The sequence below is a fragment of the Bombus vancouverensis genome, chromosome 3, assembly GCF_051014615.1.
Source record: "Bombus vancouverensis nearcticus chromosome 3, iyBomVanc1_principal, whole genome shotgun sequence".
Classification (NCBI taxonomy): Eukaryota; Metazoa; Arthropoda; class Insecta; order Hymenoptera; family Apidae; genus Bombus; species Bombus vancouverensis.
The window spans coordinates 11,922,701-11,935,929 of NC_134913.1; the positions used below are offsets into that span (position 1 = coordinate 11,922,701).

The 13,229-nt window shown below is 34.4% G+C and overlaps 2 protein-coding genes across 4 annotated transcripts in view; both read left to right on the forward strand.

Moving 5' to 3' along the window:
* Positions 1-101: 101 nt before the first annotated feature.
* Positions 102-2,671, forward strand: Elp3 (elongator complex protein 3). The gene is made up of 9 exons (XM_033328782.2): positions 102-276; positions 394-635; positions 756-959; positions 1,031-1,284; positions 1,362-1,551; positions 1,627-1,844; positions 1,934-2,194; positions 2,266-2,447; positions 2,539-2,671. The coding sequence occupies exons 1-9, from the start codon at positions 258-260 to the stop codon at positions 2,622-2,624; spliced, it is 1,656 nt and encodes a 551-aa protein (XP_033184673.1). The 5' UTR covers positions 102-257; the 3' UTR covers positions 2,625-2,671.
* Positions 2,672-3,345: 674 nt separating this feature from the next.
* Positions 3,346-13,229, forward strand: part of plx (PTB_TBC1D1_like and TBC domain-containing protein plx) — a 39,543-nt gene continuing 29,659 nt past the window's right edge. Inside the window, exon 1 of one of the 3 annotated variants that reach the window (XM_033328778.2) lies at positions 3,346-3,630. The gene's annotated coding sequence lies outside the window, so the exon portion shown is untranslated. Of the gene's footprint in view, positions 3,631-6,740; positions 6,761-7,562; positions 7,752-13,229 lie in introns of those variants that run through there. The other 2 variants (XM_076617296.1, XM_033328779.2) reach the window with 2 other exon arrangements.

Genomic DNA, 13,229 nt, shown 5'->3' on the forward strand with positions numbered 1-13,229 from the left:
TGGGTTTGAAACCAAGATTAATTTTAGTACTTTCCTTACAGAGCCCTCTGGTGAGGATATAGATCACTGCATACATGAACTTATTGACTGAGTTCTCATGTGCTCAGTTACGTTTCAATCGCCGAAAAGTGTATGTGATATCAAATATAATCTTGAAATCTAACCTTATTTAACAATAATAAATGTTTGTATTTTATAAAAAAAAGTAATAATTACATTATTAGTGATCTTGGAAGATTTTCTTTACAACTATCACAATGGTAAAGAAAGGAAGAGGTAAATATTATTATTGCACAAAAATAGTTAATATATGATTATCTATTTTGCAATACTATTTATAGAAGAAATAGTTTTACTATTTTATTAAATATGTGTATGTGTATTTAATTTTAGAATTTGAACAGAGTAAAGAAGAACGTATGGTTATAACTATTGGAGAAATTATACAAGAATTATTGAAAGCGCATGATGAAAACAGAGATGTTGATCTAAATAAATTAAAAGCTCGAATTGCTTCTAAATATGGCTTGGATAGCTCACCGAGATTAGTTGATATTATAGCAGCTGTACCTGTTGATGCACGAAATATATTAGTACCAAAATTAAAAGCAAAACCTATTAGGACTGCCAGTGGAGTTAGTATTTAATTTATTACTGTATTATAATTGCAGTGTAAAATCTTTAATAGAAATTCAACAACATTCTCTTCAAATTGTTGTAAAAAATATATTCTGTGAATAATTTGGTCTTTACAGATAGCTGTTGTGGCTGTAATGTGTAAACCTCACAGGTGTCCTCATATCAACATGACAGGGAATATTTGTGTGTATTGTCCTGGTGGACCTGACTCTGATTTTGAGTATTCCACACAGTCTTATACTGGTTATGAACCTACATCAATGAGAGCTATTCGAGCCAGGTATAATCCATTTCTACAAACCAGGCATCGCGTGGAGCAGGTGAAGTTAAGAATTTATTAACTACTTTTATATGAGAAACATTAAATAATAATCATAAAATACTGTTGCAGCTGAAGCAATTGGGACACAGTGTAGATAAAATTGAATTTATTGTTATGGGTGGTACTTTCATGTCTCTGCCAGAAGATTACAGAGATTACTTTATTCGAAACTTACATGATGCTTTATCTGGTCATGTAAGCAGTAATGTTAGCGAGGCGGTTAAATTTTCTGAACGAAGTCGTACAAAGTGTATTGGTATTACTATAGAAACGCGTCCTGATTATTGCCTTAAAAAACATCTTTCCGACATGTTACTTTATGGGTACATGTATTATAATAATTTACATGAATAAATATTTTTTAATTTCCTTAGACTCATATTTCGAACAAATTTAACAGGTGTACTCGGTTAGAGATTGGAGTTCAATCTGTATATGAGGACGTAGCACGAGATACTAACAGAGGACACACAGTTCGTGCAGTGTGCGAGAGTTTTCAACTATCGAAGGATGCTGGTTTCAAAGTAATAGCACATATGATGCCAGATTTACCAAATGTCGATATTGAAAGGGATGTTAACCAATTCATTGTGAGTTATAACTGTATTCCTAAAACATTCCTTATTCACTTTTTTTATTTATCAAAGAAATTGTGTATATTTTAGGAATTCTTTGAAAACCCTGCTTTCAGAGCAGATGGTCTGAAAATTTATCCAACATTAGTTATACGTGGTACAGGCTTATATGAGTTGTGGAAAACAGGAAGATACAAAAGCTATCCACCGAGCATTTTAATAGATCTTATAGCTCGAATTTTGGCTCTGATACCACCTTGGACTCGTGTATATCGTGTACAGAGAGATATACCTATGCCTTTGGTCAGGTAATATTATTTATACTACATTACACCTTATTTATTTGGTATATTTTGGTCATTTCTATTTAGATTAAATTTAATTTTGAAATACGCAGTTCAGGCGTGGAACACGGAAATTTACGCGAATTGGCACTGGCAAGAATGAAAGATTTGGGAACTGATTGCCGCGATGTTAGAACTCGAGAAGTTGGTATTCAAGAAATCCACCACAAAGTACAGCCTTATGAAGTAGAGCTTATACGTCGTGATTATGTTGCCAATGGCGGGTGGGAAACATTCTTGTCTTATGAAGACCCCACACAGGATATTTTGGTTGGTTTATTAAGGCTAAGAAAATGCTCGGGCGATACGTTTAGGTAAAGTAAAATTACAGAAATTATATATTAGTATCGGAATACGATTATATTAAATCAGATGCGTTTTACAGGCCAGAACTTAAAGACAGGTGCTCAATAGTAAGAGAACTTCATGTGTATGGTAGCGTCGTTCCAGTAAATGCTCGTGATCCTACAAAATTTCAACATCAAGGATTTGGAATGTTATTAATGGAAGAAGCTGAGCGGATAGCGAGGGAGGAACATGGATCTCATAAACTTGCTGTCATATCAGGTATAGATCTTACATATCATAATCTTAACAATAAATATTATAAGTATTATTATAAATCTGTTATTATTATGATGCATATAATTCTATTCAGGTGTCGGGACAAGAAATTATTATCGAAAAATGGGATACGAACTCGATGGGCCATATATGTCAAAGATGCTTATAGCTTGCAAATAAATACTATTTTCTTCATAATAAAAAAGAAGAAAAAACAACAAACATAATATTTTCTCTTTTATTATAAATCTTTATTAGAAAACTTTGGAACAACCGATTATCAATCAAACATTAAATTTATGATCTTAACAGTACACTGATTCACAAAAGTATTTGAATACTTTCTACAGAAACTTTGTATGAGCATATTATGTGCATTAACCGACATTTTCTTTTTAATTTCGTTAGCACTGTAATGAGACAAATATCGTTATTATAGTAGCAAAATTTGAAATCAATTCGAAAATGCATATAGAAGTTACAAGACATTTATTGCAAATATAAGTTTTTAAGAGTATTCGAATACTTTGAATCACGATATATAATGGGATATCGACAAGGTCAAGTATGAGAAGAACGTATTAAAACCCATATTTATACACGTCCTGCTCACTATCAACAGTGTCCAAAAAACGCACTCTTATGTCTCTCAAGAACTGTGTTAAGTAATCGAGTAAATCGAATCAACCGCCGCCATAATTTGAATTTTCACAGTATTGAAATTATCAAAAAACTTTAATTTAAACATCAATATAAATTGAAATTTTTCATGGTATTGAAAGCCTGATTTAAGTAAATATAATTTCGATATCCAGATTTAAACACCGATTGTTATTAATAGTTTCCCCCACTCTCTCGCGCGCCACCTGCTGACGGCGCTCGAAGAGAATAAACAAAAGCAAGTCGCATTCGTGACACCGGTGTCGATCAGTGAACGTCGTTGTCTGAGCTCGGTCTGCTTTGTAATGTGCATTTCTTCAGATAGAAGTCGATCGCAAACGCGCAATTCGGTAAAAACGAATTATCGCGTGTTTGTTCGACGCTTGAACGTTTGTGCGGCCGACGCGAGAATGTCGTGGAAGGAGTGGGATGGTGAACGGTAGATGCTAGAACATTTGTGTCAATACAACAGGACGACCAGGCGTCTACAGAGAAAGCGGTATTATCCTGGCGCCAAATCATAGGGGTAAGTGAAATGGCAAACACTGATTAAAATTTAGGTTAGGTCCGTCGATGTATAAACATTCAAAAATTTAGTTCCTTGTAATATTACTAGACTGCGGATTTTTATACACTCACAAGAAATGTAAGGGTGTCAGAATACACATAATATAGAAAAATATGTAAAATATTCAGAGTACTTATAATATCTAGTAGTTAGTAGATTCTGCTTAAGTTCCATTTCTCTAATTGTAACTGTTTATCAAAATATAAAGTTGCATAAATAACTGCAGTCTATATGTTACTGCATTATATCTGCAATTAATAGATATATGGACTTATGTATGTTTAATATTATATTAGAATTTTGTATTGTACAAATAGAATGATAAATACAGATACATAAATGAAGTTCAATTGGAAAATTTCGGATTTAATAGATTTCGTGCTGCTTCAATTTTGTAACTTGTCATCAAGCCGCGTGCATCACTAATAACCCATGCAAAATATTTGTTAAATAAATTGCGTTCCATAATAATTACAGAATTGTTAAAAGAATTATTTCACAGAAGTCTTGATTTGCATAAAAAGCCACAATCTAGTTATGTCGATACCAAACCTGTACCATGAACAACGTTACGCCGTTATGTAAACAAACATCGTTATCTTAACTCCATAATGAATTTCTACGTTTACTTTATAATTTTCTTCTTGCTACATAAAAATTATTTATCAAATAATTATTTACAAATTATTGTGATAGGTAAGGTTCCAAAGGTTATATCGTTAAGAAACATTGGCAACATTCGTAAAGTAAAAAGCAATTGTTTTCAACGCAACAGTAACTTTCTTGAGGTTGCTCGACCAATAAATTACGTCTACAATTAGAGTTACTTAACATGATATTTTTTAACGTCCGCGAGACTCGATTGTATTTCCTGAACTCCTCGGAATTCCTTTGCGCGGAAAATTGGTTTATTTTGTTGCGTTTTATTACTTACAGAATCTAAAACCTTAAAATTCAATCTAAAACATACAAGTCACAAAAATTCGAAAGGCTATAGTTTATATTTTCTGTTTTTCTTCTTTCGATACATATTTTTACGAAGGTGTTTATCCATGTCAAAACTGTTTCATTTGTTTTCATAAAGTATACGATAAAGTAAACGACGTATTGTGCTCGTTCAAAAGTAGATTCTTTTATCGACAGAGAAAATATTTCTGCTATCATGTTACATATTCGCGAAATTCTAATAATACCGATGAAAACGAGAGATATTAGATTTCCTTTCTGAAGTTTTGCTTCGTTAACTTCTTTAATGCGAATTTTCGGGAAATTATTCGCATAGTCTCAATTTTGCAATGTTCAGTTAAGCAATGTGCAAGTGGAAAGTGATGCTCCGAGTTCGACGACCTCTAGTGTCATAATACTCTAATTACGTCACTATTGTATTGGAATATCAGCAAAGAATTACAAGAATTATAAATTTATAGTATTGATCATAGTAAAAATTAAGTATTGGTTATAAAAGAACCTTCCAATTTTCATAGGCATTTATCCTTATCTATTCTATGTAATATCGGTAAATTGGTAATTTACCGATAAAACACTGTCAATAGAATCTTCGTTTTCGTTTGTTCTTCAACTACTTTTTCCAACCTATCACAGAAAAAGCATGTTCTATATCACGGTATTATTTCTCTTGTTACCATGTTAAGAAATAGGCAAGTATGTATAAGCTATATTTGAACTATATAATTACTATGTATATATCACTCTAGAATTAATAAAAATTTGCTTCATTGCATTATGATATTAACTATAGAAATTTGAAAGTTACAAATCCTCGAAACATTCAATAATATCATTGAATATCAAATCATTCAAATCATTCAAGTGGATAAAATCTCATCATCCTAGAGATTTAAATTCGTATCTTACAGTATAAGAATTTCCCCAGCTTTTCTTCATATATTCCTCTCGTCACGTTAACAATATAATCACGTAATTTCATCAGTATTATGTTACTCGCGTCATTATTTTAATTAGATACATTTCAAACAATAAATTATCTCGAAGATTGCATAATCTTAATTGCCGATTAAGAAGCACGACAAGAGCAGTTCCAGGCGAGCGGTAATTCCCTCGTGCGTGCACAGGTTGCACCCACGCAACCGTATACAGTGTACAATAGTGCTACGTTAACTGGTCAGGGTTTTGCTTTGTTAACTGGCCGTCGCTAATCCCACCATTTATTGAAACTGACTTAGTGAAATAAGTTTCTCTGGTATTATATACCAGACCCGTATTCCTTGCACTAGTCATCTTTCCAGTAACGCATTATACATTGGCTCATAAAAGTATTTGAACAATATTTTGGCGAGTATCTACGTTTATATATGTCGGAGATCGTAAAATCGTAATTAAAGTTTACAGTTGCAATTAAACAGTTTGCCGTCATTCTGCCCAATTGTACTTGTTTACGATCTGTGATAATAAACATGGGCTCAAGGCGACCATCAGCCGTCGAACGTAGCCGCGGTCAATGGGACGGGCACTCCGTCTAACAAAGGTGCGGAGTAATGTTATGACCCTCATTAAAGGAAATACCCATAGAGGTACTAGACAGTAAAACACATGCCAACGGTTCCTTCGGACAATGAATACCTGATGTTGTACAAAGTACAAGTCTGGTTAGCCCGAGGACCCGCTATAAAACCTGGGGCTTTCGGCAATTAAGATTTGTGCAAACGGACAGGCAGCTTTTGTCTGAAATCGACCAATCGACAGCGACGTCGATCCGAGGATCTTATGTACTTAGACACCCCACCATAGTTGGCCTCGGTAGTGTCATTGGGACGAAAATTCATTCTTCCTTGAGATCTCATCGACGAAGGGAGTAGCGCCTTACGAGGAGTGAGTAGTACACGTTTGAGTTAGAGCAAGTATATCTATCCTCGCGTTGACCGGTTCGTTATCGAGCCTAAGTCCATTATCACTAGTGTCGCGAGTGCCTAATCGCCGCTGTTGATTGTCGAATCGGTAGTGTTCATACTCGTAGTATCAGCCTTCTGTACCTTCGTTATAACACAACGCTGGCCAACTCCAAGGGAGGTCTATCAAACGTCCACGACCCTGTCCTGACTCTTCTCCGGTATATATATTAGTATATTAAATAAAACATTTTGAAGTTCTACTAGCACTGTAATAATTATAATTATCATGAATATATTTTTAGCTACACATAGAAGCTACAGTTCATTGTGTTAATAAGTCATTTTTACCGTTAATTATATGCATGTTTGAAGCAATTATTCATTCTGTATACTAATTTTTTATGAAGCATTTGTTTATGTTAAATATATATACTGTACTTCTATATACATTTTTTAATTAATTTGAAATTTTATTTATGATAACTGTGTTTCATTAAAATGTTTCTGAGGTTTCAAAGAGTGTAAGTAATATACTAATAAATATCATATAATATATATTACAATATTATGTAGCATATTCACCAAAGTTGTCTATTGCAAGTACTCAAATATTTTCACGAATCACTATATGTAAAATAAACAAATGTGTCAAATACCATTATCTCATTCATACTCAATGTAGAATAGAGACACTCGGAATTGCCCAGAAGTATCCTACTTTCTTTTTAAGTGATCCGATAAGGTGCCGATACTTTATCAAGATATACGTATCTACAAGATATTTGCATTTATATGAGTACGTTACCATTCTTTACAGTGTATATCGTATACCTTTCATAGGCCGTGAATCTGTGTTTTGTCCGACGATTTTGGCTCGATGCTCGCGATATATTCACAAAGTGGCCGCCAGTCATGAATTCGTCTTCGACCGGCCAATTGGACGACTCGCGATCTATAGTAAATATCCGGCTACTATTATTAAGTTTGTCCTTAACGATCGTTACGGGTATCATCTCGCAACCATTAGCTCCCGTCACACGAATGGCATCGGATCCGTTCGTGAACTTCGCGAAGTTATCGGATCGTGATCTAGTGATTGTGTGTTTTCACTGTTCCCATTAAGTGGTTCCAGGATCCGCGCGAAACTTCATCGGGAATATCGTGTATACTATTTTGTAGAAACACCGTACCACGCCAACTGTCGTATAGGTAAGTCACGAACCGTTTACCGTAAAATGGGAACATTTAATTGGCAACATGACTGATATAGAGATTGAATTGATATAGAGATTGATATAGACATTGAATAGATATAGAGATAATAGAATCGATTTGGACATTAATACTCCATAAATTTATGATCGCGTTGAAAATTGGTATACTTAGAGGAATTTGACGAAAATCGCAGACGCTGCTTCGCGTTGCTAACCAACCACTCTTCCGGATGAATCATCTTGAGTCATCTTAAACGCTCCTTTTTGGAAGTGAACTAAAAATAAGTGAAAGTTTAGGAAATAATTCTAAAAAACGATATCTTACTCTATTATTATCTGTTAATTTTACTCTAATTAATTAAAGAGAAGCTTTGCTTGTATTTGTTACGTTAACACGACGAATATTGTAACAAATAGATATTGACCGATAAAAGCACATAATAGATACCGAAGCAAACATACGCCTATATTATTGCGTCGTTATTTATTCAAATAATACGCTATATATATGGCAGCTTGTACCGAGAATTTCTGGTATCAAGTTCGTACGCCTACATGTCTGACAGATAAGGGATCGATGTGTCCATATAATTTTCGAGGTGTAACGTTGTAAGGCAATTAGTAGGAACGTGTATGCTCGTGTTACCAAATGTACCAACACCGTGTTGTCCGAATGTATTGACACAGTCAGGGACACGATCTCTCGTAATAGCTAAAAATACCGAAAGATGGCGACTACTAAAAAATTCACACATTTCTGTTTTATTTCATATTAAAATTGCATAGTATTTATACCTTATATTATTACAATATATAGTAATGATATATTTATTCTAATATACTAATAGATACGTTATAAAATTCTATTCTTATGCTTTCTACAGTATAAAGATGTATATAGTGTAAGATCTTTTATATGCATTATGAATAATTTATGATCTATGATAGGTAAAGGTCCTTTTATTTTCACCACGATAGTATTTAAAACATAAAAATGCGTAAACAAGATAATCTACCTAATTGCTACTTCAGGTCGATTCTTATGTAAGGAAGTATAGATAGATAGTTTCCTCATTGAATATCTTATCTACAGTAATTAATATACCTCGACAAGTTTATCGCAAAATTGTTGATTTAAAATTGCCATCGAAAATTCTCGCCACTTTTTTTTAAACAAGTACCTCGATTGACTTATTATTTGCGCCGTTTGTTTCATTTTACCAAGTCTCTTAGAATCTTCGCGCCATATTATGTGCAACGATTCTCGAATTTACATCTTTGTTCGGCAAAGTGGCGCGCTACGCGTTGCTGCGCTTACGAGGAATGTTCGGTGTTATGCTTGCACGCCCACGTCGACATGTGCGCTGAACATTGCCGGAAAGTGGGACACTCCTGGTTGACCATGAATTTCTTGTTAAGCTTCGTGGATTTACATTTAAGCGCATAGTATCGCGTACCACGGAATCTAGATTGAATTAATAGGAGATTAGTTTGAATGACGTTTGCAAAAGACCGCCATCTTGGAGACCCTTTACGTCCGTTCACCGTGAACGTCGTAATAACGGTCATTTCGAATTTAAAAGCCAGAGAAACTTGTATCAACGCCGATCAGAATGCACGGACGTTTAACTTTTATTTTGATATCATTTTACTACACAAACCATAGGTATAAGAAGTATAGATCGCAAATGACTTGTTGAGAAAATGAACCTCTTTGAAAGAAAGATAGAGATAAATAACGAGGTCTCTGTTTTCTTTCCTATCTATTGCAAACGAATATCTGTTAGAAAGAGAAAGAGAGACCGCGTTAGATATATATATATATATATACGTATAGCATAAGAAAGTGATGTAGAAATAGAAAGAAAATGGTGCATAGAGACCCCTTGTGTCCTTGTCTAATAACGCATACACGTTCGTATACAGTAAATATATATGTGTAACACCGATCAACGAGCGGCGTCAGTGTCGTTAGCGTACATGCCTGATTAGACAAGGACAGAAGGGGACTCCATGTGGCGTTCTCTTTCTATTCCCGTATCGCATTCACTTACACATATGACTCGAACATATGATTCGCGTACTCTATCTTTATATTTCTATGTTTGGCACACACTGTCTATATGTGTATCTTAGGTCTATCAACTAATGGTATTATTAAATTGATAAATTACAAATGATTTGTAAGTTGTAAAATTTATTTGTACAGAGCTTCGTATGTTTCATTAACAAACTTGTTGCTGTTATGTAAGAGAATTTATTAGTACGGATAACTTGTAACTTCTGACTTCAAAGATTTCGCTAGTAGATATAATATTAGTCCAATTGCGCAATAGGACCCAGATTAAATTCTTAAACGTGTTCAATATTATGGCGATAAGGTAAATAAAAATCCAGACAGAATTGTATACAGAGCGTTCCAATTTCTTCTATCTAAACATTGTGAAATGTTAGAATGAGTATAAATAAGAAAAGTTTGGAGCACTTTGTATGTTTCGAAAGAGCATACAAATTTTAAGTGGATTTAAAAAAATAATTTCGTTTCGATATCATTGTTATTTATCACCGACTTTTATCTTGTCCAGGGGACACGGGTTGAGAATCGATGTGCTAAATGTATTGAAAGATCGATGGACGCTGTCCAATTGCTCGACACAGATCGATACATGTCGATACAGATCTAAAACTTTAATTCCGTGACGAAATTGGAGCGCCATGTTGATCGCTTGTTGTGCAAAGTTATCGATACTTTACAGTGTCCTTACATTGCATTTAATCCATAGAGCTGCTGATATATAGCAAATTATAATGTCGTAGTTACGTGACATTGGAATTCCTCAAAGATATTTACTTCCACATATGTTTCAGCGGTCGTCATGAGATCGTGGTAACGGTATTTTATTAATCGAGCGTATTTATTCATAACTTTACGAATACTGGTTACGTGCATTAGCGATTTCTTCAACAGATACTATGATGAAATCAGTCGACGTGAGAGAAAATTAATATTGTGAAATTGTCGATAAAAAAGTAAACTATTTACAAATTACGGATATCAACATCGCTAGTATTATCATAATTACGGAGATAAATCAACATTTATATCTCTACTTATCACATTTCTAAGCATTTGTACGGATCTTTAAATCTAATGTGTCTATTTATCGACTGAGAAATAGACATTTCTTTTTTTGATATTTCTGGATAACCGCTTATCAATGCATTGAGAAGTATTTCTATGTATATATGTATGTAGTCGCAGAAATGGAATGAATGTCCTATTTTTATCGCGAGAGGAAGCCGAGATAAACGTGACAAAATGAAAATATTTTCAAGTGCAACACGTACGAGAGTAGGCAAGTATAGATGAGCATGCAGGAGCATGTAATCTCGCGTGACATATTTTAATCGCCATAAGTTACGCGTTGGCCGGTAATACACAGAGCACGACGATAAATTGCACCACCCAACGAGCCTCTGTATCTCGTAAAAAAATAATAAAAGCAGTGTGCAAGTACCGCTGGCATTAATTCCTGAGAACCGGGCGAAAATATGGCGAAATTGGTTGTGACGTCCAGCGAATATTTTTTAAAAAGCGCTCCAGGCGCACGTAAAAATATTTGACGGTACTCTCGTGAAAGGTTAAATCGGTTTTCGCAGGTAATTTTCTTCTGGAAAAAAGTGATATTTTATAATGAAATTTTAGAAGATGAGTTTTGAACTGGCGTGTGCTACGTTTTTCTATGAGATTGAATTTGCCATACACGAACCTTTCAGAAATCAAACTAGTCAACTCTAACTTTTTATTAATTTCCTAATTTCATTATACAGGGTGGTTGGTAACTGGTGGTACAAGCGGTGATTCTACGCGAAAAAAGAAGTCGAAAATATAAAATAAACATTTTTTTTTTTTCTAATTTTTCCATCGAGACAACGATCTACAGTGAGATCCGTTATAACGAGACGCGATAAAGTGCACGCGTACCGAGCGAAAATTCAAAGTCGATTTTCTCGAAAACAAAGCCTCGAACGAAAAATTTTTATTCTATATTTTCGACTTCTTTTTTCGCGTAGAATCACCCCGCTTGAACCATCAATTACCAACCACCCTGTATAACTATACGATTAATATTCAGTACTCAAGAAACAAATGGCTAGATAGCCATATGTAGATACATATTCTTCTCTTTATTTATTTATTTATAGTCGCATCAGTAACGAGACTATTAAAGACTACTTTTGGGTTGAAGAACATGTGTAGTATCATTGTGGTATTCGCGTAAATCTAAACATGTTATAAACAGTTAATCAGAATTAATCAGATACAGATATTAGAGAAATGTTCAAGGAATATCAGTGATTTTAGTCTTGTGAACAATAAAGAAGAAAAATTAGTGGAAAACGAATTATTCTTCAAAAAGCCTCGATGGCCGTATGAGTGTTGAATTCGTGCTAACGAGCTCCTACGTTTCTGCCAGTGATCCAAGAAATGATTGTACTTGGATTGCCGGGAAGGTGCCAAAACGGGTGCACGCGCAAACTACTGGGATTTCGATCATTTCCCCCGTTTCGGCATTCGTTGTACACGTGCACCGATTACGTAACGACGTAACGCGCACGATGCACTCACGCCTATGCACGTATAGATACGTGATTCTATTTTCGGCGGGGATACATTTCGTAGTCGAAAGACGAACGATGTGCAACATAAACCATCGAACAATATTTATTCCTCGGCTGAAACGCGGCCAATCGATTTATATGTTTAGCGTACGTGAAAAAACGTACAAAGATAAGAGAGAATCTCCTCTCTCGTACTTTGTCGTTCTAAGCTTTGACGTCACGCAGATAGACCAAACTGTATTACGACGAAATTGAAAAAATAAGCAACTCGTATCTATAGTAAATAAATTTTAATCACTTTGAAATGCAAAGATTGATCGTTCTTAATAGATACATAGAATGTAATTGGATGAGATGTATCGAATGAATCGCGTTGATAACTTTACTTTTGTTGTACAAGTTTAAGGTTATGTATGGGGTAGAAGTAAACGTTTCTACCAATAGGAAATTAGTTGAATATAAAAATTCGAATTTGAAATTTATTTTTGTGGAAGATACACTTAGATGGTAATTCTAATTTTTAATGTTGGAAATACGAATTTTTGTATTAGTCTTAATAAAATGACGATTACGGTAGTGACAATTTGTGGAGGTCATTTTGATATCAAGCAATCAAATGATCACGCACTAGAATTCAGTAAACAAAAGTATCTCAGAGAGGTTCCTTATTTTAATTTCAAACGATGGCTGACATTTGTTCCATAACTCGAAGGACATTTCTTGGAAACATACGACCGCGTGGTCAATTGTATCGTTGACTTTTGGCCCTTATCGCACTCTGTGCAATGAATGTATAGTACCTCCGTTAATAATAAGAGTAGGCAGTTAAAATTACCCATTACGTGTCACA